The following is a 25,801-nucleotide window of genomic DNA, read 5'->3' on the forward strand; positions in this document are numbered from 1 at the left end:
AATTGAGGTCTTTCCTGGTTTGGTTGAAACATGCCCCATAATCACAGCCCAATTGAGCAGTATCAGACTCATATTCTGACTAGAATTGAGTATGACAACGTCAAAAAGACTGAAACAAATAATTTCAAATCATAAGTTCCTTCACACCAAACTCGCTCATCCATGTCTTTAAGGACCTTGCTTTGTGGAGCGCAGTCATGTTGGAACAGGGAGTGGCCATCCCCAAACTGTTCCCACAAAGTTGGGAGCATGAAATTGTCCAAAATGTCTTGGTATGCTGAAGCATTAAGAGTTCCTTTCACTAGAACTAAGGGGCCAAGCCCAACCCCTGAAAAATAACCCCACACCATAATCCCCCCCTCCACCATGGGCGTGGTAGTGGGGGGAAAAGTGGACCTGACTACCCAGGGCCCCGTCTAGGGAGAGGGCCCTTTGAAAAGTCTGGAATATATTTTAACATGGAACATGGGGGCCCATCAGGACTGCCTATGCATAGGGCCCAGGATTTTGTGCTACACCCCTGCCTCCACCAAACTTTACACTTGGGACAATGCAGTCAGGCAAGTACCGTTCTCCTGACAATGCCAAACCCAGACTCCCAACGGATTGCCAGAGAGAGAAGCGTGATTCATCACTCCAGAGAACACGTCTCCACTGCTTTAGTGTGGCTTTACGCCACCGCATCCAACGCTTTGCATAGCACTTGGTGATGTAAGGCTTGGATGCAGCTGCTCAGCCATGGAAACCATGAAACTCTCCACGCACATCGATAATCTAGCAGTGTAATTTTTCTAGTCATATTTTCATATTTTGGCATATAATATTTTTAAGGCCAATTAGCGTCTGGTTTAAAACTTTTTTGAGGCGGTAAATGGTGCAAATACACGTATATTGATTGGTAAATCACCTTGGATGATTCATTTAAATACTCTCCTCCCATAAATTTTGCCGGTCAGCCACAATAAATAACTGTGTCCATGCCTTTTTACACGAATTTTTCACTGCATGTCTTTAGTAAATCCTGACGGTAGTTTTGTTATGTCAAAAGTTTAGCTGGCACAAGCTGTTATTAAATCTGTCCCTTAGTTAGCATGTAAAAGCTTTATTTGTCAACATTAACATTAACGGTATTATCAACATTATAGACACGCCCCACACCCCAGAGTACTCGTTATATAAATTCTATCAGTACTCGAAATGAAAAATAGAAAAAAATGCCCATCCCAACTTCTTATATCCCACCAATTAATCTCACTGTGAAATCAATTTTAAGACAGTAGACTTTAAATTATTAAATTATTAATAGTGTAAAAAACAGCATTAGAAGTCAAAGAGATTCGAGTCTATCAATAAATAGCCTTTGAACATCTTGAAAGGTTTTAGAGACATGAAAAAATAAATAAATCAAGAAACCCTGTAGACTACTAAGGCTGGCTGAGATTCCAGACGCGAGGAACAAAATGAAAAACCAAGAGGCTGAAAAAACACGTCATTACCAGCTCATTAATGCCCTGATTAAAGTTTAAGAATGATAATGAATGTATCAGGACAGATTGGGAATGAATCACACACAGTTTCACCCCAGTTTAAAGATGTTTAGAAACACATGCAGAAACTCACGCTTTCTCTTGGCTTAAGATATGCATATAGAGCAAAAACAAACACAACTTAAATACTGCCTTCAAGAAGAAACATGTTTATTCATAAAAAATTCTGCCTCAAGCATCTCCTGTTAGGCTTTTCAATATGAGCTCAGGAGTACTTTAATTATCATATGGCGAGCGCTATCAGATAAATCTTTTTATTAAGTGCTGACTAGGAAAGGATGGGATCTCGTTGCCAAGTGTTGGTTCCTCAAAATTGTTCTTCCTTCTGCTCTTATCATCTAAGGGAGTTTTTCAATCATTAATGTTCACAAGGTAAAAATCAAAGGATGTACAAATATTATATTGGTACCATTTTGGTTATCAGCCAATATTAGAGTTTTTTTATTTGTCGGTATTGGCCAATATGGGATATTTGATTGTGCATGCTCATTTCTATTAAATTTAGTTTACAGCAATTAAAAAAACTTTTTTTTTCATACAGTACATTATAATGTTGTGATGTAATATTTCAGCATTTAAAGCATTTAAAAATATTGATTCATTTATCAGTTATTGGCCATAAACAGTGTTGAGGAAAGTTACTTTTTTTATAACAAAAACTTCTATTATTGTAAATGCACTTTCACACCAAAACTGAAATAATAAGGCTGAAGGAAATGCAAATTTGCACGTTACAGTAGAGGGCGTAGCTCAAACAAACCTTTCAGCTGTGGTGCCACTCTGGATTGCAGAAGAATAGGATGCAGGAGAATAGTGTTTAAGTTTACCACTTAGACCCCACACGGAGACGCGTTTAGCTGTATACGTAAAAAATGCTGTGTCGTTTCAGCGTTTCGTCAAGACAAATCCGGTTTTAGGAGCCTGAAACTCCTTTTGAGTGGATAAATCGGAAACTGACACCCTTATGTTTTTGTGTGTACAGCCAATCCGTATATTTTGTGAAACGGTGATGTCATCATACCACGTGTCCCACACGGTAAAGACTAGGAGGGATACAACTACGGGCACTGGGCATGCACACATCAATATTGCGTCATTTAATTACTGTATTTGCATTATTGTAAGGTAGGTTTAGGGTAGTGTAGGCGTTAATAAAACACATCTGGTAAGTAGCAAATGTATTTATTTTTATTTTATCGTGAGATTTTGCCTCACTTTAAACTGTTACTGTACCCCTTCTAGCCACAACACCACTTCTCCGTTTTTAGTGTATTTCTGTGGCAAAATTACAGCGCCACATACTGGTCTGACTCTGGCATGTATACTTGAGTTGGTTTCAGTGGTTTCGTGTGTATGCAGATATTTATTGAGGCGAGGGGGAAAAAAGATTGGATAGGGAAAGCTCTGGCTTCATGTGGATGTGTCCTTAGTTCACCAGTAAAAACTAAAAATCTAAAGTCATTTTTGCTTTTAGTTTAAATTAATCAATATTTAATTTTTGGAGGTTTGCATATTATTCTGATTTTGCATGTAATAGTAATGCATTACTTTACTAGTAACTTGAAAAAGTAATCTGATTACGTAACTCGAGATACTCCAACACTGGCCGTAACTAGCGGCACAAAAATCAAAAGCAACTCATGAGAAGCCATAGTGTATATATGTGAATGAGATTCGAGAGCTGCAACAAAGGAGTATTTATTAATAAATAAAAACATTTGTTTCTTGACACCCTGGTCACCATTCACTGACATTGCATGGAAAACAGCAGCATGAACATTCTGCTTAAGTACTTTTATGTTCACAGAAGAAAGTCAAACAGGTTTGGAACAACATGAGGGTGAGTAAATTACAGATGTTTCATTTTTTTAACTATCCCTTCTGCAAACCAAAAAAATCCCAATACCAATGTTCTCCGTAAGCAGATGTTTCCGCTAGTTGAGCTTATCCAGGTCCTCATACCCTCTCAAAGCCAAAAGCACCAGCTGGGAAATAACCTACTTCCAATAATCCAACAAAAAATACATGGGCTTTAAGTGAAACTGACAATGGCCATGACACCTGCATACGTTTCATCTGAAATTCCTTTTGAGAGAAGTCCTCTGGTGTAAAGGTGAAGTGAGGTGAGAAAGTGAGGAAACATATTCGTTTCACATCCATTTTTGCCTTCCAGCACCGAATGCTTTCTCTAAGATGCCCTGACCTGGACTGAGACAGACAGCTCAACAGAAAAATAAATAACACTTAAAAATCACTCACTTTAGTTCTCAGCAGTGCTGAGGAGACATTTGAAGGATAAGGACAGGGGATCACAAATATCAGCATATAAACGTTTCTCACCAGGAATTGAAACTGACTAAGATTACTCTGATGACTATGTGAAAGAAAAGAAATGAAAATTTGACGGAAAAAACCTCAACACTATTTATATCTATTCGCTGCCAAGCAGGAGTCCAGTTAAAATAACTGTAATCTTCTCCATCTAATGCAGTAAAGACAAGACAGGGTGCATTATTGCTCATGAAACCACAACAGGCTGCTCGTCGATGAGCTATGGGTAAATTAAATATCTCATAAACCACTTCACAACGGTGTCAAAAACTCTATTACAAAAGTCTCATTGGACATGCTTTCAGAATAAATGGCAACAATCAGGAAATGTCGTCGCTCAAAGTGCTTACCGTGCTGCAGAGAGACACCTGAAAAATATTGCCGTCACTGCCTCCACAGAATAAGAAATACTCGCAGGGGTCAAAGGTCACTGACATGATGCCAACGTCAAAGAGGACGGACAGGAGCATCTCCCCAGAGGAAATTTCCCAAACCTATGACGAGAGAGAGAGAGAGAGAGAGAGAGAGAGAGAGAGAGAGAGAGAGAGAGAGAGAGAGAGAGAGAGAGAGAGAGAGAGAGAGAGAGAGAGAGAGAGAGAGAGAGAGAGAGTAAGGATATCCAAGATTATGAAAACAATCTTTTTTTAAAAACACGAGCCAAGTTCTAAGAATTGTTTTAATTTCCTTTTATGTTTCTTAAAATGTCAAGTGTATATAATATATATTTCCTTATACCTTGATTACATTAGTGTATATACCATAATCATTTTTTAAAAACATTATATTCAATTCACATTTATTTGTATAGCGCTTTTCACAATACATTTCGTTTCAAAGCAGCATCACAGAAAATGCATGCGTCTACATTACAATTTAAATATAAATATCTAAATATATATAAATATCTATATATATATATATATAAATATATATATATATATATATATATATATATATATATATATATATATATATATATATATATATATATATATATATATATATATATATATATATATATATATATATATATATATATATATATATATATATATATATATATATATATATATATATAAATATCTAAATTATATATATATATATATATATATATATATATATATATATATATATATATAAATATATATATAAATATATATATATATATATAAAGTAAAATAATAACAATTATTATTATTACATTTTATAGAAGACCATAAAGTTCTAAGGTTTTATTATTAAATATTAAATTATGATAAAAAAAACTATGACTGTAATGTCTTAATTTTGGTCAAGAAATCTTATGCATCCACTGAGAGAGAGAAAAAAGTACTGTACACATCTCAACACCATATAGAATATTATAAAATAATATAAATAATATAATTTCTGCCTCATTCTGTGATTGTGAAGCACGTCAGATCACAAAAGTAAGTTACTTCAAACACTCGATTAAATGTTCTCTTTTGTTGGACAACAGGTTTGTAAACGCTTCTCATTACAAGTTTGGAAAAATGTTTGGTACATGTTGCTTTTGGCTTTGCGCAGCATTGGTCTGGTTTCACACTCAACTTGATTCTATCGAATCCTGGTTCATTTGCGTTCATTTCATCAAAAACGTGCACGGCGCATGATATTGCGTTTTTTTATTAATTTAGTGCTATTATGCGCAGCTGAGTAAACGACACGTGGGTTTATTGTATGTGCGTTGCATGAAGGCGGCTTTCTGTTGCTTGCAAACAGACTCTTTTGAGGAGACAGTGGATTGCCATTAATTTGCCGCCCTGGTTGCATGCGCTATGCATATATGTCACACTGTACAGCCCTGTAATATAGAGTTTTATTAATGAAATGTTAAATATAAATATATAATAGGGCTTTACATTAACTTTTTTGCTCACCAGCAACTGTGGCTAGTGGTTTTCCAAGGTTACTAGCCAGTCAGCATTTTCACTGGCCAAAATTTTGTTTTTGGGAAATGTTTTGTTGGCTATATATAAATGACCACTGTACACACCCAAATCAAGTCTGCATGAAATGTATAACATGACAGGTCATCAAATAGGCCTATATAGCTCTGATAAGGTTGTGTGTAAAGCTCCTTAATCTAGACAGAGAAACACTAACAGTTGCTTGTCTAAAAAAAATAAGATTTTCTGGTGTAAATATAATTTATTCTCAAGCAATATTCTCATCAGTGTTCTATCAGCTATGAAATATTTAAATCTAGCTTATTTTGTGTATGAGCCCTGAGCCCATACAGTAGCCTAAATACATATCCATATTTCATGCGAGTTTATTTGATTAAATATCAAAACATTTTAAAGGTGTGCATCATACCTGAGACCTAGATGCAGGCCCGGATTAACACAGTGTAGTGCCCTAGGGTGACCACATTTGAAGTGATTTAATTTCAGGAAGGTCTACTAACAATAAGTAATATGGCCTACAAAATAAATATAATAAAGTAATGAAATGTAAAATAACTGCATATTTGTCACTGTATAAATTGATAGTTATTCATTCAAAGCTGTGAGTATTTTCTCTTTGCCTTTTGTTGTTTGATTCACATATGGCTCAATCATCAGCAGGTTTATTAGATGCTGCCCCTTTAAGACTCTATAATCGTGTATTAACTTAAGTGAATACTCTCCAGCTGGTCTTTTGACATGGAAGGAAGCCTTAAGTACAAAGTGCAAGTCGTTCCGTTTGGCAGCGTGCACACACATAAGCCACCTTGAAGTTGGAAACGGTGTCTCTTGCGCGGATTATTGTGCATTTTTTACATTTTAATATAATTTTATTATTACAGCCCTAAAGGGTAACCAGACTAAATTATCTTAAATCACTTGGTGCCCCCCTATTGGCTGGTGCCCCAGGGCACTCGTCCAATCCCATCTATGGATAATCCTGCCCTGCCTAGATGAAAACTTTACATTTGGTTTTATGACCAAGTCATTCTCTTGAAACGCAATTGAAGTTAGAAACATGTAGGCTTTACCAATATACATGTAACTTTAGAGACAGTCCCTAAATTCCCCAAATTCGCGAAAATCGAACGACCAGCGCCAAGTCAACTTTTTGCCAGTCACATCAGATGAACTATTGAAACTATTTTCGCTGCTGAAATAGAACAAAAACAGTCAATCACTGTATGATGAATGAATGTCCTACGTACATCGCACATACATCTCTGCTGTGTTGTTTTGAGTGAGAGCGTGCTCTGAACAAAACTTCAGTATTTCAGCAATGACTAATCTGTACGCCTTAATATTATTAAACAATGCATTCATAAGATCAATAAAATCACGTGTGATTGGTTATAATTAGGGATGCACGATATTATCGGCACAACATCGGAAACGGCCGATGCCGATTTTTATATATTAAGCGTTTATTGCCCGATTCCGATGTCGTGGCGATAATATCGTGCGATATGAAAAAAGCGATATGAAAAAATTATGCCGATATGCCTTGCCGATATGATTACGTGTTGATATGCGCCTGCAATAACTTCCGCGTGCAAGGAGTGTTATAGTGATCAGATCGTGTCAGCAGTGTGCTCATTCTTGAAGTGAAAACAAGCAAAAATAAGCAAATACATTGTATGTATGGTGATTTATATTGACAGTTTTTAAATGCTGCCTTGAATTTGTGAATGCGCGTACAGAAGGACGTGACCATCAACGCAGGGTTGCCAGGTTTTCACAACAAAACTAGCCCAAAATAAGCACAATCGCGTCTCCCCACTCTCTAGCATGCGCAGCAGCCTCCACAGCAGCAGAAGCGATATTTAGTGGGGGCGCTGTTGTTACAGTAATCAAGTGAAAAGTAGAATACACAAGTCAATTGAAGTTAATAAGTTCACAAATAAATCAGTAATGATGTCATAAATCACAAGCATGACACTTTAATTAAATACTTTTTAAATAATTAAATACTTTTATATAAAATGTTATGAAATGGATGATGAAAAATTATTCAAGGAGCTCTAAAATGATTGTAGAAAAAAAAAATTGAAGCTAAAGACAGCATCAACTGATTTCATGCCACCCCCACTTCATGTGCACAAAAGTAAAATCCAAAAAATAAAATATTTAGGCTACTACTGCATCTATAAATCACTGACTTTGTTATTGTTATTTGTCAGAGCTTTTAATATACTACTCTTATTAAAAAAATAAATTTATTAACATTTATTTATCTTTAACATGTATCCTTTTAGTAAGGCGACCTCAGAAATCTAAAACCAGAATGAAAAAAAAAACGTTTTTGTTGTTTCCAAAAAAAGGAAAAAAATAAACGTATATCGTATCAATGTCGGCATCAGCCAAAATGAGTTGAAAAATATGGGCAAAATCCAATACCGTGCATCCCTAGTTATAATGCGCAACACAATTAATAACAGATGCCTTTTAAGAAGACAACAATAAAATTCAACCCGCCAAAGTGGCTATTGACTGGGTTACATACATGTAAATATGCATGTATATCCAGGAAGCTCTAAAAGATTACGATTTTTACAGTTTTTTTGCTGTATACCATCTACAAATGTTAAACCCACAAATATAATGTTAATGTTACAACTGCATCTGTCAGAAAAAAAACAGCAGTGATTGAAAGCTTTGAAACTAACAATAATAAAACCAATACCCATATAAAAATAACTTTTAGTTCTAACAAGGAAGTCTTTGCTCAAAACTAACCAAAATGAAAAGTAATTTGTTTATAATCCCTGCACAGGAGAAACTTTGTGTTGTTTCCGAACAAAAGGAAAATATATCAATATCGGCATTGGCTATCGGCCAAAAGGATAAAAAAAAATATCAGCATACTAGATATAGGCAAAAATCCAATATTGTGCATCCCTACTCCAGGATTTCTTTCATGACACAGACTGGAATGTTCAAAGAGGCAGCCACCAACAATCATCACAGAAACCTGCAAGAATACACTGAAACAGTCACTGCCTGCAAAGACCATCACCACACATGCCAACCAGAAGCCGTGGCTGACAGCAGAGGTTTGTGGGCTCCTTAGGAGTGAGGACCCGAGATTATGCATTCAAATCAGGAGATAAAGCAGCCCTCGAAACAGCAAGAGCCAATCTGCCCTATGGCATCAAGAAGGCAAAACCCTTGTATGCACAAAAAAAAAAAAAAAATTCAACAACCACTTCACCAACAGCACACACGGAGCCTGTGGAAAGCCATTCAGACCATTACTGACTACAAGCCCCTGCCACATGCCTGTGATGATGACACAGCCCTCCCAGATGCACTCAACCACTTATATACACGTTTTGAAATGAAATTACAGACTTGGACAGAAAAGATCCACAGCTCCCAATGAGCAGGTGATCTATCTGTCTGTCTTCATTCGAAGTAAAGAAGACCCTCTAGCAAAGCTGGGGGTCCTCCTGACCACGTACCAGGCCATGTACTAAGAGACTGTGCTGACAGATGTCCTAAAAGACATCTTCAACACCTCACTGAGCCAGGCAGTCATCCCGACATGTCTCATCACCACCACCAGTACCAAAGAAGTCATCCATGACCTGCCTGAATGACTACCTTCCCATACCACTGAACCCGATCATGAAGTACTTTGAGAGGTTAGTTATGCATCACATCGAGTGCAGTCTCCCTAACAACAAACTGCTCCAGGTTTCTTACCGTCCAAACTAGGGATGCACCGGTTGACCGGCCGAAAATCGGTTTTCTTTGTATTTTTCTGCCGATTTTTCCGGAAGTGCGCCCGCGTGCACATACGCCTATATTGCAATCATTCGCGAACATGTCACTCGTGTGTTACAAATGGAAACTGGAGAACTGAGGGAAGAGACGAGATACGCTGAAGGGAATGAAGAGCCGCTTTCCTGCGCGAGCTGAAGTTGCGCGAGCTTACCTCTCTGCGCCCTGCACAAGCGTAGATAGTGAGCGTTTGTTCAGCTCAGCTTCTCACGTGTTGGATCGGACGAGAACGAAACAGACTAACTTGTGACAAAGCCGAAATACTTCTTTTTGTAGCCTAAAGAAGAACATACATGCACTTTTGAAATGAAATACTATCAGTTCTGTAGCCTATTAGGATGATCATTTTTATTTTACATTTATTTTAAATTCACCTTTCAGCCTTTTAATTTCCCATTCAATTTCCCGTTAATTTCAGATTGCAGACTTGTTTTCATTAGCCAAAAACCAATTTAGCCTGATAAATACCAAATAAACGTCTTGTTCATGTATACTTTCATACTTTTATTGTGTAAAAAAAATAAAAAAATAATCGGAAATCGGTATCGGACAGTTTTCTTGAAAAAAATCGGTATCAGAATCGGCCATGTAAAATCATGATCGGTGCATCACTAGTCCAAACCGGACAATGCAATATCCTCCCTCCACAACAGCTCATAAATAACCTGAACTTGATGGGCCTCAACACCTTCCTCTGTAACTGGACCCTGGACTGCTTATTTAGAAGACCTCAGTTAGTTTGTGTCTGTCTCAACACCCCTAGCAATACCATACTGAGCACAGGTGCCCCACAAGGCTGTGTGCTCAGCCCGGGGCTCTTCACGCTGCTGACACAACTGTGGTAGGCCTCATCAGCAACAATGAAAAAACACTCTACAGAGAGGAAGTGGCACAATTTGTTGAATGGTGTGGTGCAAATAACCTGTCCCTCAATCTGGGGAAGAAAAACGAGGCTGTGATTGACTTCAGGAGAAACTCTGTTCGACCACTTCCCACTGACCATCAACGGCTCGACCATGGAGAGAGTCAGCATCACTAAATCCTTGGAGGTGCACACCTTGACCACCTCTGTTGACAACTTACGGATCACGGATCCATCATCGGATCACGGATCAACTACGATCCCAATACTTGACATTGCACACCCTGTGATGTGACAATCGTGGATGCGCTTATCGCAATATCAATGCTAAAATTATATATTGTGCAGCCCTAATAGAAACCGTCCAAAATGTAAGAAATGCAATTAAAATCTTGACCTTCGTGAGAGTTCATGAGAGAAGTTCTGATATCTGATTTGTGAAAGAACTCTTCTTTTGCGTCAGATCTGTCAATGTGATTCAAATGGATACGAAACACTATGTAAAATCATTAGGTTTTTGATGTCTGCATTGATCAATTTAGAAATGAATCATGAGAGAGGCAGACAGAGAGAAGAATAAAGAGACAGAGAGAGTGAATTCAAAAGATAAAGACTTAACTAGTCAGGACTGTGCTTCTCTCAGGATGATATAATCCACAAAGATCTCCATTTCTCTCCAACATTTAAACCTTTCTGTTCCAACTTCCAGCGTAATGGTAACACTTTTGCCAAAAAGTCTGATGGTCTCTAATTGGTTCAGGGGTAATGCAGTGTTATCGTCTCAGAGAAAGTGCTGAAGTGGACATTAGACAGCTCAGAAGCTCAGCTTTGGAAAGCTCAAGTTCTCTGCAGTGAGTTTGCTGAGCCAACAACAAAAACTTTTAGTCCAAGTGAAAGGTCTATTCTCGCAGAGCTAGTAGGCAGAGAACAACCATTATTCTCTAATTTACAGCTGATTTTAAAGGATCTTCAATCAATGGAAATATAAAATTGAAGTTTTCTACTTAGTGAGCAAGAACATACTGTGTGTGTGAGCTTGTACAATGAGAATTTAACAGAGGAGCTCCGATACCCTTCCCTGCATGAGTCTAGTGTAATTGATGTCCCATCATAAAGAAGACAAACTGATCGTAAAATAATTTTGACTGAAAAGGATCAATGCCCATGACCCTGTAATAAAATGTCAAGAGCCAAAGGAAATGGCCCATTCTTGGATAGTCACTTTTGCTGAGCGAGAAAAGATATGCAGAACAGAAACCATATAATTTAATATTTTAATAATTTATGTAATTTTTTTAGGAAAAGCATGGAGATATCTAGAAAGCAGGCTGAGTGGCTGCTATTCTATATACTATATATGTAGAAGTATATAGAAGTACAAAACTTTTAAAAAAATTATAATTATAGAAACCTTTGAAATTACATTTAAAAGGTATTATTAAAATCCAATTATTATATTAATTATAATGTAATAAATATGATTAAAATTATAAATTTAAACTTATTTGAAAATATTATATATTATTCAATGAATGACAAGTTTACACAATACTGACTCAATGAAAAGTAATTTAAAAAAATATATTTTTTTCTTTTTTTTCTTAATTTTAATTGAGTCAGTATTGTGTAAACTTGTCATTCATTTAATAATAATAATAATAATTATATATATATATATATATATATATATATATATATATATATATATATATATATATATATATATATATATATATATATATACAGGGAGTGCAGAATTATTAGGCACGTTGATTTTCTGATCATATTTTTTTTCCAGGCACATTTGACCAATTCCAAACCACAGTAATCCTAATAACTACTATTGATTTAGTATTTAATAATGTATAAGTGATATATAATTGTTCATGAAGGCTGGAAATGAAAAACACCTTATATTCAGGTGTGCAGAATTATTAGGCATGTTTTCTTTTACAGATAAATTGAGCCAAAAAAGAGATTTAACTCAGACTGAAAAGTCAAAAAGTATTAAATGCCCATGAGAAGGATGCAATACTAATGCAATACTAGACATTGCAGTTAAGGCATGACCATTGGACAGTGAAATGCTCGTTGGGTCAGCAGGGTCAGACAAAAACATGTGGCGGAGAAAAGACACCTATTAACCGCAAAAGAATTAAGAATTAAGGTGAAGAATTAAGGGTGAAACCATCAGGAACCCTTTAGTCTCCAGCGCCACCATTTTCCAAAGCTGCAACCTACCTGGAGTCTCCAGAAGTGCAAGGTGTCAGGATCTCAGAGACTTCAGTTAGGTAAAGAATCCTAAAAAATGACCCCCACTAGATAAGAATCACAAGCTGAAGTGTTGTAAAATACATGAAGCCTGCTTTTTTATAGGCTTTATAGGTTTTATAGGTTGAGAGTGACTCTTGAAGGACCAGCACCACATCCTCTAGTACCACTGTTTGAAGAATTCATCTTCCAGAATCTGGCAGTACGTTTTGGGAGTTCATTTTAGTCCATCCTGAAGTCCGTTTTGCAGAGATGGACTAAAAATGAACTCCCAAAACGTACTGATTCTGGAAGATGAATTCTTCAAACAGTGGTACTAGAGGATGTGGTGCTGGTCCTTCAAGAGTCATTCTCAACCTATAAAACCTATAAAGCCTATAAAAAAGCAGGCTTCATGTATTTTACAACACTTCAGCTTATGATTCTTATTTAGTGGGGGGTCATTTTTTAGGATTCTTTACCTAACTGAAGTCTCTGAGATCCTGACACCTTGCACTTCTGGAGACTCCAGGTAGGTTGCAGCTCTGGAAAATGGTGGCGCTGGAGACTAAAGGGTTCCTGATGGTTTCACCCTTAATTCTTCACCTTAATTCTTAATTCTTTTGCAGTTAACAGGTGTCTTTTCTTCACCACCTGTTTTTGTCAGATCCTGCTGACCCAACGAGCATTTCACTGTCCAATGGTCACGCCTTAACTGCAATGTCTAGAATTGCATTAGTATTGCATCCTTCTCATGGGCATTTAATACTTTTTGACTTTTCAGTCTGAGTTAAATCTCTTTTTTGGCTCAATTTATCTGTAAAAGAAAACATGCCTAATAATTCTGCACACCTGAATATAAGGTGATTTTCATTTCCAGCCTTCATGAACAATTATATATCACTTATACATTATTAAATACTAAATCAATAGTAGTTATTAGGATTACTGTGGTTTGGAATTGGTCAAATGTGCCTGGAAAAAAAATATGATCATAAAATCAACGTGCCTAATAATTCTGCACTCCCTGTATGTATATGTATATATATGTATATGTATATGTATATGTATATGTATATGTATATATATATATATATATATATATATATATATATATATATATATATAAATGTTGATCCAATGTTGATTTTCTACATTAATATACACTATATTGCCAAAAGTATAGAGGGTATGCATCGACGTCACTTTCCCGCCGGAACACGCCCCCTCAGCCGGACTGAGTGGCAGAAGAGCTGCTGCGTGACTGGTGTTAATAGGGGAAACCGCGAGTAAAACAAACAGTTATCAGTTTAAACTAAAGGTTGAACTCGATATAGTGTTCTTTACAACTTGGCAAAGATCCAGTGATCCATGAATATTGACATGCAGCCAGGAATTATGTTTTCCTGATATTTATATGAGCCTGATTTCGATACGTAAATATCACTGTCAGTCATCATAATTTCGAGAATGTATCCTGCATGTATATGTGGATATGGGTATTAAAGTGTGTATGTGGCCGCTTGTCAAGAATGGAAAACAAAAGTTTTATTCAAATTCTGATTATAGGCCTATTAATATTTTTTGTTTGTGCCTAGACAGTGCGCAAATAGTGCTCCCTTTATAATCACTAAAAGCTGTCACTCATTCAATGAACGCGATCTCACAAAGTTCTGTTATATTAATCAGTGAAGCTGACGGCACAATGAATCGTATTTACATGTCTACACTTTATTAGAGAGGATTAGTGCGTGTGCAGAACTGGACAACAACTCGAGCGGTGAGTGGATTCTAACTTCAACACCTGTGATTGGCCATTGCGTTTTTAGAAATCAATAAACATGTCTGTGATTGGCTACATTACTCACCGAAGGGGAAACACGTTGGAAATTTAATCATTTGACGAGTGCAAATACAGAAACGCACTGGCTCTTTTGCCAAATCACGCTAATAATGCAATTACAATTTCTTACAGTGGATTCCAGATCCTAGATCCGCAGTGTTCGGCAGCTTTTCCCTCTAAAAGCAATACGCCAAAGCAGTAAATCCTGAGTGCCAGTGCACTGCCTGGGCAGTGGTTTGAGTGCGAAAATGACACGCTATTATCAAATCCATCTCCCTTGGTCCTGAGGGGGGCACAGGGATGTCCATGGGGTCCGTGGCAAAGCCTCCCCCAACCCCCCCTCTGTCGTCCATGGGGCAATATACAATATAGACAGAACAGAGGAAGATGACAAAAAGAAAGCAGGCACGCTGAAATTATTGAGAGAGAAATTGGAAGAGCTGGAAAAGTCAAGAAATTAAGCTGGTACTGTTAAACAGACCATTGTGGGCTGTTCGCGGTTTTCAGTCCAGGTGTGCCAAAAAATATTTGGTTATTGATTTTAAAACAATAACCAAAACTGATTTAAACATGTCTCTCCGCCAGTTTTATGCCACCGTGAAAAATAGGAACTTTCTTGACTTTTCCTTTTTTATCACAAATTAGGTATCATTTGAAAGCTTACAAACTCAAAATTCATCCTGTGAAAACCGTTTTGAAATCGGACATTGTGTTGCCATGGAAACGTTACTCTAAATTATTCTAGTGGGCTCCTCCCCTAGTGGGCGCTGTCATGTTTCATATTACAACAATTATTTTAACCACTTTATATTCAAAATCTTTTCTAATCTTGACAAAACGCATATTGTCGGAAAGGTCTGAGTTTCAAGGGTCCATATTTGGTGACTGTTTTGTGATGGAAGTAATATTTGGACAGAAATTTACAGGAAAATGCATCAAAACAACAATAAATGGAATTTGAATGACACCCGGTGGCTATTTTTGGTACAGCACCCTAAACAAAATCTCATGGGGACTTCAATTTTTGTGATATCAACTTCAAATTTGGAACACAAATTGGTTAGACATATGGCTTTGATTTTATAGTAATTTTAGAGTAAATTCTTTTTTGTAAAATATATATTTTATATGAAATAAAAAATATTTAGTACAGTATTTTTCATTTACAGTAAATTTAAACTTCCATAACTATTTCATACTTTCATATTTTGAATTGCTTTCACTTCAGCAATAATCTGCAGAATGTCGTCTTTAAAACGAGACCAAACTTTGGTCTATATTCCAAAGCATTCTTGAATTACAGCCCTTTAAGTTTGGATAGTGCAGATAGTGTATTCTCAAAAAGGGGGGTGACAGTCAAAGGGTTAAGAATAACCGTTTTATGAAAGCAATAAGCCCTGTGAAGCCATGGTTTACGGTGAATTTATAACAGCTAAGGAGCGTTGTTAGGCTTATTGCTTTATTATAAACATGTAGGGCAATGGTCAGGTAATGTTCAACCAAATTAACTGACCATAATTAATCGGGCTGTCCAATGCAGTGTTCAAAGGTTATGTGGTGTATATGTATGGGCAGTTCCTGCCTGAACTCTGTTCTAGTTTGTCAATCCATGCAGATGTCAGACATTTTTAACCACATCATTAAACACCCAAAAGTGATCGGTCTGCAGTTTGACACAGAGACAGCTCTCCATCCCTCTTGTGTTAACAAGCCCAGCTCTTTGTGCAACGTGACCCCCCAGAATCCCCGCATGGCAACGACAGGTCAGAATAATTAATCTATGGTGACTGACAGGCTGTAATCCACTGTAGCTGATGCTATTGAGCTCAGATGATTAATGAACAACAGTGGGACGGATTAAACATCAAAATGATCAACTTGACTGATGGCAATCTGATGGCGACCACTTTGTCTAAAGGGGACAGAACACAAATGGGAGGGACTGACTGGAGCCAACAAATAACATGATGACAGTTCAGAAAAAAAAAAAAACTTAAATTAGACACTAAAAACACTAAACTTTTAATTGTCTTAACTATAGATGTCAATTTACATAAATTCCCATAATCGATCATTGTTTAAATTAAAGCTTAATTAATCGATTAATAGTGAACCATGACCTCTTAAATCCAATGTTATCATGTTACATAACCGCTAAAAAAATTAGGTGCAGTTTTAAAGCACAGTGAATATAGGGAAAATGACCATCGCTTAACCAGTGCTTATAAATTTGCTGGCAGATTAGAAGTGCTCTATTTTCATAGTGTGAAAAAGAACTCCTTTACATGAAAACGTGATTTCTAAAATCATAGTACATAAAAGATAAACTTGTGAAGCATTTGTTATATTTCAGTAATATACCAAATATTTGTATGAAAAAGCACTGCCGACACACACACACACACACACACAATGCTTTTGCGCCACATTTTGGTTTGTAACTTCACGAAACGTAAGTAAACCATAGTAGATTGCAAATCTTTCTTTAGAGCAGGTGGTTTCGAACGAGCCCAAACACAACAATAGACTTTTTAATTTTAACGTGCGTTCCATAGCTGGCGCGGAACCGAGTTATTTCCTTCTTCTCCCTTCATCTTTCTTTCCTTCCTGTCTCTAACCATGTGCGTCCACTCCATCCCCGTTATCTCGCAACCACGCCCCACTATTACACGTAGACGTAGACGGCACCGTAACACTGCTAATCTACTTCCTGTTCCCTCCTCCTCTAATGCCCCTCCGTCTCCTTCGTTCTCTGTGGGGCTATGGAATTGTCAGTCAGCTGTCAATAAAGCTGACTTCATTCCTGCCTTTGCCACTCAATCCACTCTCAAAATCCTGGCCTTGACTGAGACCTGGATCCGTCCAGAAGACTCAGCAACACCTGCTGCTCTCTAATAACTTCTCTTTCTCCCACACCCCTCGCCAGACTGGGAGGGGTGGGGGCACGGGTCTTCTCATTTCTAACAATTGGAAATACTCATCTCACACAGCTCTTTGCAAAAACAACACATTTGAATATCATGCTATAACGCTTACAACTCCCACTAAAATCCATATTGTAGTCATTTACCGCCCCCCAGGTCCACTGACCACCTTTGTTGATGAGCTAGATGTTCTGCTGTCCTCATTTCCAGAGGATGGCTGCCCACTCATAGTACTCGGCGAGCTCAACATTCACCTGGACAAATCCTATGCTTCAGATTTCCACACCCTCCTAGCTTCATTCAACCTCAAACGCCTCATCACTTCACATACCCACAGATCTGGTAACCAGCTGGACCTCATTTACACACGCAATTGCTCTACAGACAATATTTTGGTCAAACCTCTACACATCTCAGATCACTTTTTCATCACATTTAATCTTCAACTTACTACTCACACACCACCAGTTCCTCCACCAGTTACTTTCAGACGAAACCTGCGCTCACTCTCTCCTTCTCATCTTTCCTCTGCTGTCTCTTCCTCCCTTCCCTCATCCACACAATTCTCTTCTATGGATGTTAACACTGCAACTGACACTCTATGCTCCACTTTAACTTCATGTCTAGACAATATCTGCCCTCTTTCTTTTAGGCCAGCACGAGCTACTCCCCCTAACCCTTGGTTATCTGATGTTATTCGTGAACACCGGACGATACTCAGGGCAGCAGAGAGGAAATGGCATAAATCAAATCACCCATCTGATCTAGCTAAGTATCAGTCGTTGCTCTCATCCTTCTCGAATGAAGTACACGCAGCTAAATCTTCTTATTTCCAAAACAAAATCAGCAGCACCTCAAACTCACGCACACTATTCAGAACATTCAACTCTCTGCTCTGTCCTCCTCCACCACCCCCCACCACCTCCCTATCTCCAGACGACTTTGCACAATTCTTCACAAACAAAACAACAACTATTAGCAACCAGTTCTCACCCCCACACACTGTGAATCTTAGATCAGCCACTTCCACGACCGAACATACTCTCTCATCATTTTCTAAACTCACTGAGGCCGAAATATCTAAACTTCTCCTCTCCAGCCATCCTACCACCTGTCCTCTCGATCCCATTCCCTCACACCTCCTTCAAGCCATCTCTCCTACTCTCCTTCCTGCACTCACACACATCATCAACACATCGCTCTGCACTGGCACTTTCCCTACCACTTTCAAGCAGGCTCGGGTAACTCCACTGCTTAAGAAACCCACTTTAGACGCATCGCTCATAGATAACTACAGACCCGTCTCTCTCCTGCCTTTCATAGCAAAAACTCTTGAACGAGTTGTTTTCAATCAGGTTTCATCCTTCCTCTCACAGAATAACCAGCTGGACTCTAACCAATCCGGTTTCAAAAGGGGCCACTCCACAGAGACTGCACTACTGTCGGTCACCGAAGCCCTGCGGATAGCTAAAGCTGAGTCCAAATCATCAGTCCTCGTCCTCCTTGATCTATCTGCTGCCTTTGACACGGTAAATCATCAGATTCTTCTGTCCACCCTCTCATCACTGGGCATCACAGGGACTCCGCTCCTTTGGTTTGAATCTTATCTCACAGGTAGGTCCTTCAAGGTTGCCTGGAGAGGAGAGGAATCCCAAGCGCATCAACTGACCATGGGGGTTCCTCAGGGCTCAGTGCTTGGACCTCTCCTTTTCTCCATTTATACTACTTCATTAGGTCCCATCATACAGGCACATGGCTTCTCATATCACTGCTATGCTGATGACACTCAGTTCTACCTTTCATTCCAACCAGACGACCCCACAGTAGCTGCACGAATCTCCAGCTGTCTGGCTGACATCTCTGCATGGATGAGTAAAAATCACCTACAGCTCAACCTGGCAAAAACGGAGTTCATCATCATCCCCGCCAGTCCCACTATGCAACATGGCTTCACCATCCAGCTAGGTACATCCCTGATCTCCCCTTCAAAATCACTCAGAAATCTTGGAGTTACATTTGATGACCAGTTGTCCTTCAGTGATCACATTGCTAAGACCGCTCGCTCATGCAGGTTTGCGCTCTACAACATCAGAAAGATCAGACCGTTCCTAACAGAACACGCAACTCAGCTCCTTGTCCAGGCCCTGGTTATTTCTAGACTTGACTACTGCAATGCGCTTCTGGCTGGACTCCCCTCTTGTGCGATCCAAACACTTCGAATGATCCAGAATGCAGCGGCACGTCTGGTCTTCAACGAGCCCAAAAGGACCCACGTCACACCACTCTTCATCTCTCTGCACTGGCTGCCACTTGCTGCTCGCATCAAGTTTAAGGCGCTGACGCTTGCCTACAGAGCCACCACACGCTCAGCTCCTGCATACTTTGACTCGATTCTACGACTCCACACCCCCGCCAGAAGCCTTCGTTCAGCTAAGGAGCGAAGGCTTGTGGTACCTTCACAGAGAGGCAAAAAATCCCTTTCCAGATCATTTTCTCTCAACGTTCCCAGCTGGTGGAACGATCTGCCCACCGCCATCCGAAATGCTGATTCATTGACAACATTCAAAAGTCAACTAAAAACTCATCTCTTCCGTGAGCACTTAACCTCTTAAAAAAAAAAAAAAAAAAAACCTTCCTTTCCTCTTCTCCTCCTCTTTCCCTCCCTAATCTAGCCTGTGCTACACTGAGAAATGTACACAGACTAAGTATTTCAGGCACTTGTTGCGCTCACTCGACTCTTCACGACCAATCGCTTATTGTACCCCCAAGTTGTAAGTCGCTTTGTATAAAAGCGTCTGCTAAATGCATAAATGTAAATGTAAATGTATAAAATATTTTTTTTTTAAATGTGCTGTGGGGGTGTTTCTAATACAGCGGCTGTGGGAGTGACCGTAAAATTGACATTTCTCTCTCTTCTGACTGCCGTTATCAATCTCTCTCTATTTTTCCTCTTTTTGAAAGTTGTGAAAACACTATTGTAAAGTTTTTATTTTGCTATTTGAGCAAATAGGAACACACAAACAAATATATTGAATGTATTCTCTCATTCAAAGCTATAAAAGTTAGACGACTTCCACTTCTGAGAAACCCGGAAATGTGAAATGGGTCCATTCTTGCTAATTTCCCGTATTTTGCCTTTTTTGGCTTGGAGTGTACATATTTTGTCATTGATAAGTGATGGCTGTGCATCTCCAGTTTCCACCGAAATGGGTTTAATTAAAAACAGCCCATACTTGAAGAAAAACCCATAAAGAAACAAAAAACCCATTTACTAGTTGACACATTAAAAAAATGTCCTTCAAATTCTGTCATGACCGCATTTTCAGTCCTATTTCCTAAACTTTTTTTATATAGCTTATTCATTTCACATACCTTTAGGCAGTATTTATAAAATGCAATATACTGAAATGACTCACTCAACCCACTATCCATTATAATGAAGATGAAGTCCATTCAAGGCCAGCAGATCTGTATAGCTTGCAGAGCTGACTGAAATCAGTTTCTGCCCTCATATAAACATATATAAAATTCATAAACAGACTCGGTTCAAACTGAGAAGGAAACCAGGGCAGGACTCAGTCATTTAACTTGAAGGCAAAACCACTTTGACATTGAACCTGATCAACAAGCTTCACCCCGTCTCTTTCTTACAGTAAATTGTACAAACAAGAAAGAGCTGCATGTCCATTCGGAACTGCAGAAGGAGACACAGAAATTATAGTTGTTATAGCTTTGAAAAGTCTACTAGTTTATTTAACACAATTTTCTAATTGTGTTTTCAATTTTAGTTTAGTTTAAGTAAATTTAACTGAGAATAAAACAAGTATTTTTAATATTTAATATTTTTTTATCTCGAAAAAGAACATTTCTACTTTCAGTTTTTATTTGATAAATTATTATTTTAATTTATGTTAACAATAACACTAATTGACAGACATAATAGGCACTCTAAAAGTGTAAGCAGTTCATGCTAAGCATGCAATGACACTAATGAAAGCCAAGTTGGTGCAAGACCACTTCAAGTGCAAATGAAATATCCCAAAATCAAATGAAGGACTATTGCATTTGAACCCTTTCCAAGGAGATTTTGGCTGCATTTCAATCTAATTTAAAAGGGATCTTCAGTAATCTACGGTTCAGTTAACAGAAAGGTTTCCCTGTCGTTCAGTAAAGTGGTGGATGGGGAAGTATGCAGACAGGACTAAGTGCAGATGATGATGAAGTTCAGCACCTTGCAGCCTTGAGTTGTATTTGCAATACTCATCAACTCTCAGGGGCCTGGTGTGGACTCACTCAGATCATCTCACACACTACTGCACTGATTCAACACTGAACTGATCTCAGCTGAAAAATGACTGTTTACCGTTGACTTTTTAGAGCTGCTTGCAGAGTAGAATTGTGTTTGCATCGTTGAATCATTCTTCTGTTTATCACTGTAAAGCTGTTTTGAAACAATCTATATTGTATAAAGCACTATATAAATAAAGGTGACTTGAAAGTACTCGGAAACATAGAAAGTAATTGTAAAACCATGAATTCTTCATTCACCATGTCACTTAAATTAAACAGTCAACATAAAAATCAAACTATGGTCTTCCCAATGGTCTTCCTTCACTTAATTATAATGCATAATATTAAATTCGGATAAATTTGCTATACAAAGTTGTATACTGAATAAATCAAGAGCCCTTCAAGAGATAATGTTTTTAAAAGGGTTAAATTATTGCCATAATCTATTGCTATATTTTTAAGTTAGTAGATGGGACAAAGACTGGGTTCTTTTTTTTTGTATCCAGACTACTGGGTTCTGCCTGTTGGGTCATTTTGTTGGGTTATTTTAGGTAGTTTTGTGTGTAACCCACTGCTGGGTAAAATTTTACTGACTGTAGAAATGATGAGCCCCCTCATAAACTACCCAGCCTGTATAACCAAATGCTGGTTTGCCAAACTGGAATAAACTGGATTGGTTTCTGTCCTGAGAGAAAACTTCCTGAGATGATCTTCCTGAATGAATTTAAGGTTTGTGTATGAAAATTACTGTACAGAAAAGAAAGAAACAAAATTCCACATAGTTTGCTCCTTTTGCTTCTGTCACTTTCTAAATGTTTTATGGTGTTGTTAATGTACTTTAGCTCAGCGTTTAGTCAATATGAGCAGAGTTTGGGTTAAATTGAGTTACCCAACCTGCTGGGTTTCATCCAATAACATGTGGTCCGTCCAATATTTACCCAGCACTAGGTTGCCAAATGGGTTGTTTTAAACCCAGCCATTTTAAGAGTGTAAAAACAATAAAATATGCAATATTGGTTGATACTATGAACAATACATATCATTACATTTACATTTACATTTATGCATTTGGCAGACGCTTTTATCCAAAGCGACTTACAGTGCACTTACTACAGGGACAATCCCCCTGGAGCAACGTGGAGTAAAGTGCCTTGCTCAGGGATAGAACCAGCAACCTTCTGCATATCAGTTAAGTGGTTTAACCCACTGGACCACCACCTCTCCACCCATATCATCCATCTCCATCCCTTGTTTTTTTCCTGCAAAACTACAAATGTTTGGAATATTTCATGCATCAAACCTAAAATTAGAGGACAACATCTTAATAAATCACATAAATATAAAATACAGAAAAAACTTAATATTGTGAAATATTATTACAATTTAATATATTTTAAAATATACTTCATTTCTGTGATGCAAAGCTGAATTTTCATCAGCCATTACTCCAGTCTTCAGTGTCACATGACCCTTCAGAAATCATTAAAATATGCTGATTTGATACTCAATTAATATCGATGTTGGAAAATGTTGAGCTACTTAATATTTGGAACCTGTGATACTTAAAAACCACAGCATTTATTCAAAATAGAAATATTTTCTAGCAATATAAATCTTTACAATCACTTTATATCAATTTAACACATCCTTGCTGAATAAAATTATTAATTTAATTAAAAAAAAGAATATTATACACACACACACACACACACACACACACACACACACACACACACACACACACACACACACACACACACACACACACACACACACACACACACACACACACACACACACACACACACACACACACACACACACACACACACACACACACACACACACACACACACACACACACACACACACACACACACACGGGACATCTTGTTCATGAATCTTGTTCAGATACATGGCATCATGGATTCGATCAAATACCAACAGATAAAAAAATCTTAACCTGACAGCCTAGAAATCTTCTGCATTGTTAATCCTTTTGATATTTTATTAAAGAAAAAATAGTGAAAAGCTAACCTTTCATTGAAGTAAAAGAATTGAAAGTCTATAGAACGTTTGAAAAGTAACTGACATTACTGGAACTTCCAACGAGACGGGTTCTGTGGTCAGATGAAACAAAAAAAAAGAGCTTTATTGGCAGCAAACACTTAAGGTGCATTTAATCTTCACATTAAACCCACTATAATAAATGTCGTATTTCCCTGTGGCCTTCCTATTGTAAAGTGTTTGATAACTTTATTCAGTCTTAACTGCATAAAATATGACTTAAATATAGATTAATCCTTATTAAAGCTACAATTTTCTCAGTTACCTTTGTTCTTTGATTAACTTTAAATGACAGACATCATTAGTGGCTGGCTGCTGTCAGTTTAAGATCTGGCGCTTGTTTGGAAACTGCTGACAGTCTACAATTAGACTAATGAACTACATTACTTGGCAGAAGAAATGTTTATTGTGATTTATTATTTATAAATGTTGGGGGTATTACGCATATTTTTGGATGTGTTCACAATCCAGCTGTCTAGTCAGACAACGGCTGGCGAATTATGCATCAACGTCAAAATACAGTCAGATGAACCCCCGCTATCTGCCACGAGTGATTGGAGGCATGTGGCAGCAGAGTCGTCTGTGAGTCAATAAGCATCAGCCTTAAACCAGCCATGACAATATCTGCACAGGAAGCCCATGACACAAGCATCATTCAAAAACAGCCGAGAGCAGAACGTGTCACAGCCTTGGCCCAATTAAACAGTGCGAGCCGCATTCCCACGGACACCACAAACAAATTTGTAAACCTTAGGTGTGGGGGTAGATTGATTCTGATATAGATAGGTCCTGAGACCCTGACAGTAGCCATAGCGTTCAAATGGCTTTCGACAGCGTGAGACGAGGCTGATTATACGGGAGCCACGAGCACGTTTTGTCAGGACATTCATTCCTACAACAATCTTGGGGCGTTTGCAGAAACTTCCACATCCTGCAGCCGTGATGGCGTGGCAGTCACGGTCCAGAGAACGAAAGGGGTGAGTCACCCTGAGGTGAACTCCCCTTTATTATTACCGCAGCCACCCACACCTCGTTCTCCCATATCTCCTCACTAGAGCTCTGCAATGACAGCAACCGGTCCTGCAAAAGCCCCATGGGGGATTGTGTGTAATGAGAGAGCGCACTCAGTGTGACATTGAACGCCTGTGTACCGCGGCGCCACGGGCACACCTCCAGCTTAAACAAAGACTAAGCAGCCAGTCGTTCATGACAGATCCTCAGAGCATGTAGCCCGTAGATCAGTCATGCCTGTGGCTTCTTTATAATGGGCTTGATTATTGGCATAATCCTGTCATAGCAATGTCAATGACAATAGGCATAAAGCCTCAACCAAAACCGTACCGGAATATCGTTAGACGTGAAAAATAGATCCGCTTTGAGAGCTGAAGTGGTACTCTGGTTTAAAGCGTGAAAGATCAAATAACTCCTCCACTTCTTCACAGTGTATCAATATAAAGGACTGGAAATTATTCAACGCTGGCTGAGGTACAATGATCACACAGGAAACACTCAAAGCGAGTCCCACAGGGCGATCTCTGGCTGACCTTGGAGGGATGCTGTTGCTGCTACCTCCTTTGATATTTTGATGCTTGAGGTTTGGTGTTTCTCATCTTTGAGTTTGATCTAAAAAAGTGCAGTTTGTAATCTGGATTTAATCGTAAGAAGCTCTGGGTGGGTTCCACCATCCATGTATGATTATTTTATAAGTTAAAGAGCGATTGATTGGTTCATTCTGAGTAAATATTGTGAACAGGGTTTGAAATTAACACCTGCCAACCCGCCAAATGTGGGTGAAATCGACCGTGGCGGGTAAAGCATATCAACTCACTAGCCAATTTGGCGGTTTATAATTATTAAATTATCTAAATCATCTATTGATTTAAATGCCATCGCTATCAGAGCCCTCGCCCTAAAAGGAGCCGTCTGTCCATGGC

General features: G+C 38.2%; 1 protein-coding gene across 1 annotated transcript in view; it reads right to left on the bottom strand.

Annotated features, from left to right (window-relative positions):
* The window catches only part of wdr18 (WD repeat domain 18), a 141,844-nt gene that overhangs the window by 66,001 nt on the left and 50,042 nt on the right, over positions 1 to 25,801 (bottom strand). Inside the window, exon 5 of the mRNA XM_079845075.1 lies at positions 4,229 to 4,372. Coding sequence (XP_079701201.1) covers positions 4,229 to 4,372 — 144 coding nt within the window. The remainder of the gene's footprint in view (positions 1 to 4,228; positions 4,373 to 25,801) is intronic.

The sequence above is a fragment of the Gobio gobio genome (genome assembly GCF_949357685.1).
Source record: "Gobio gobio genome assembly, chromosome: 19".
NCBI classification, from domain to species: domain Eukaryota; kingdom Metazoa; phylum Chordata; class Actinopteri; order Cypriniformes; family Gobionidae; genus Gobio; species Gobio gobio.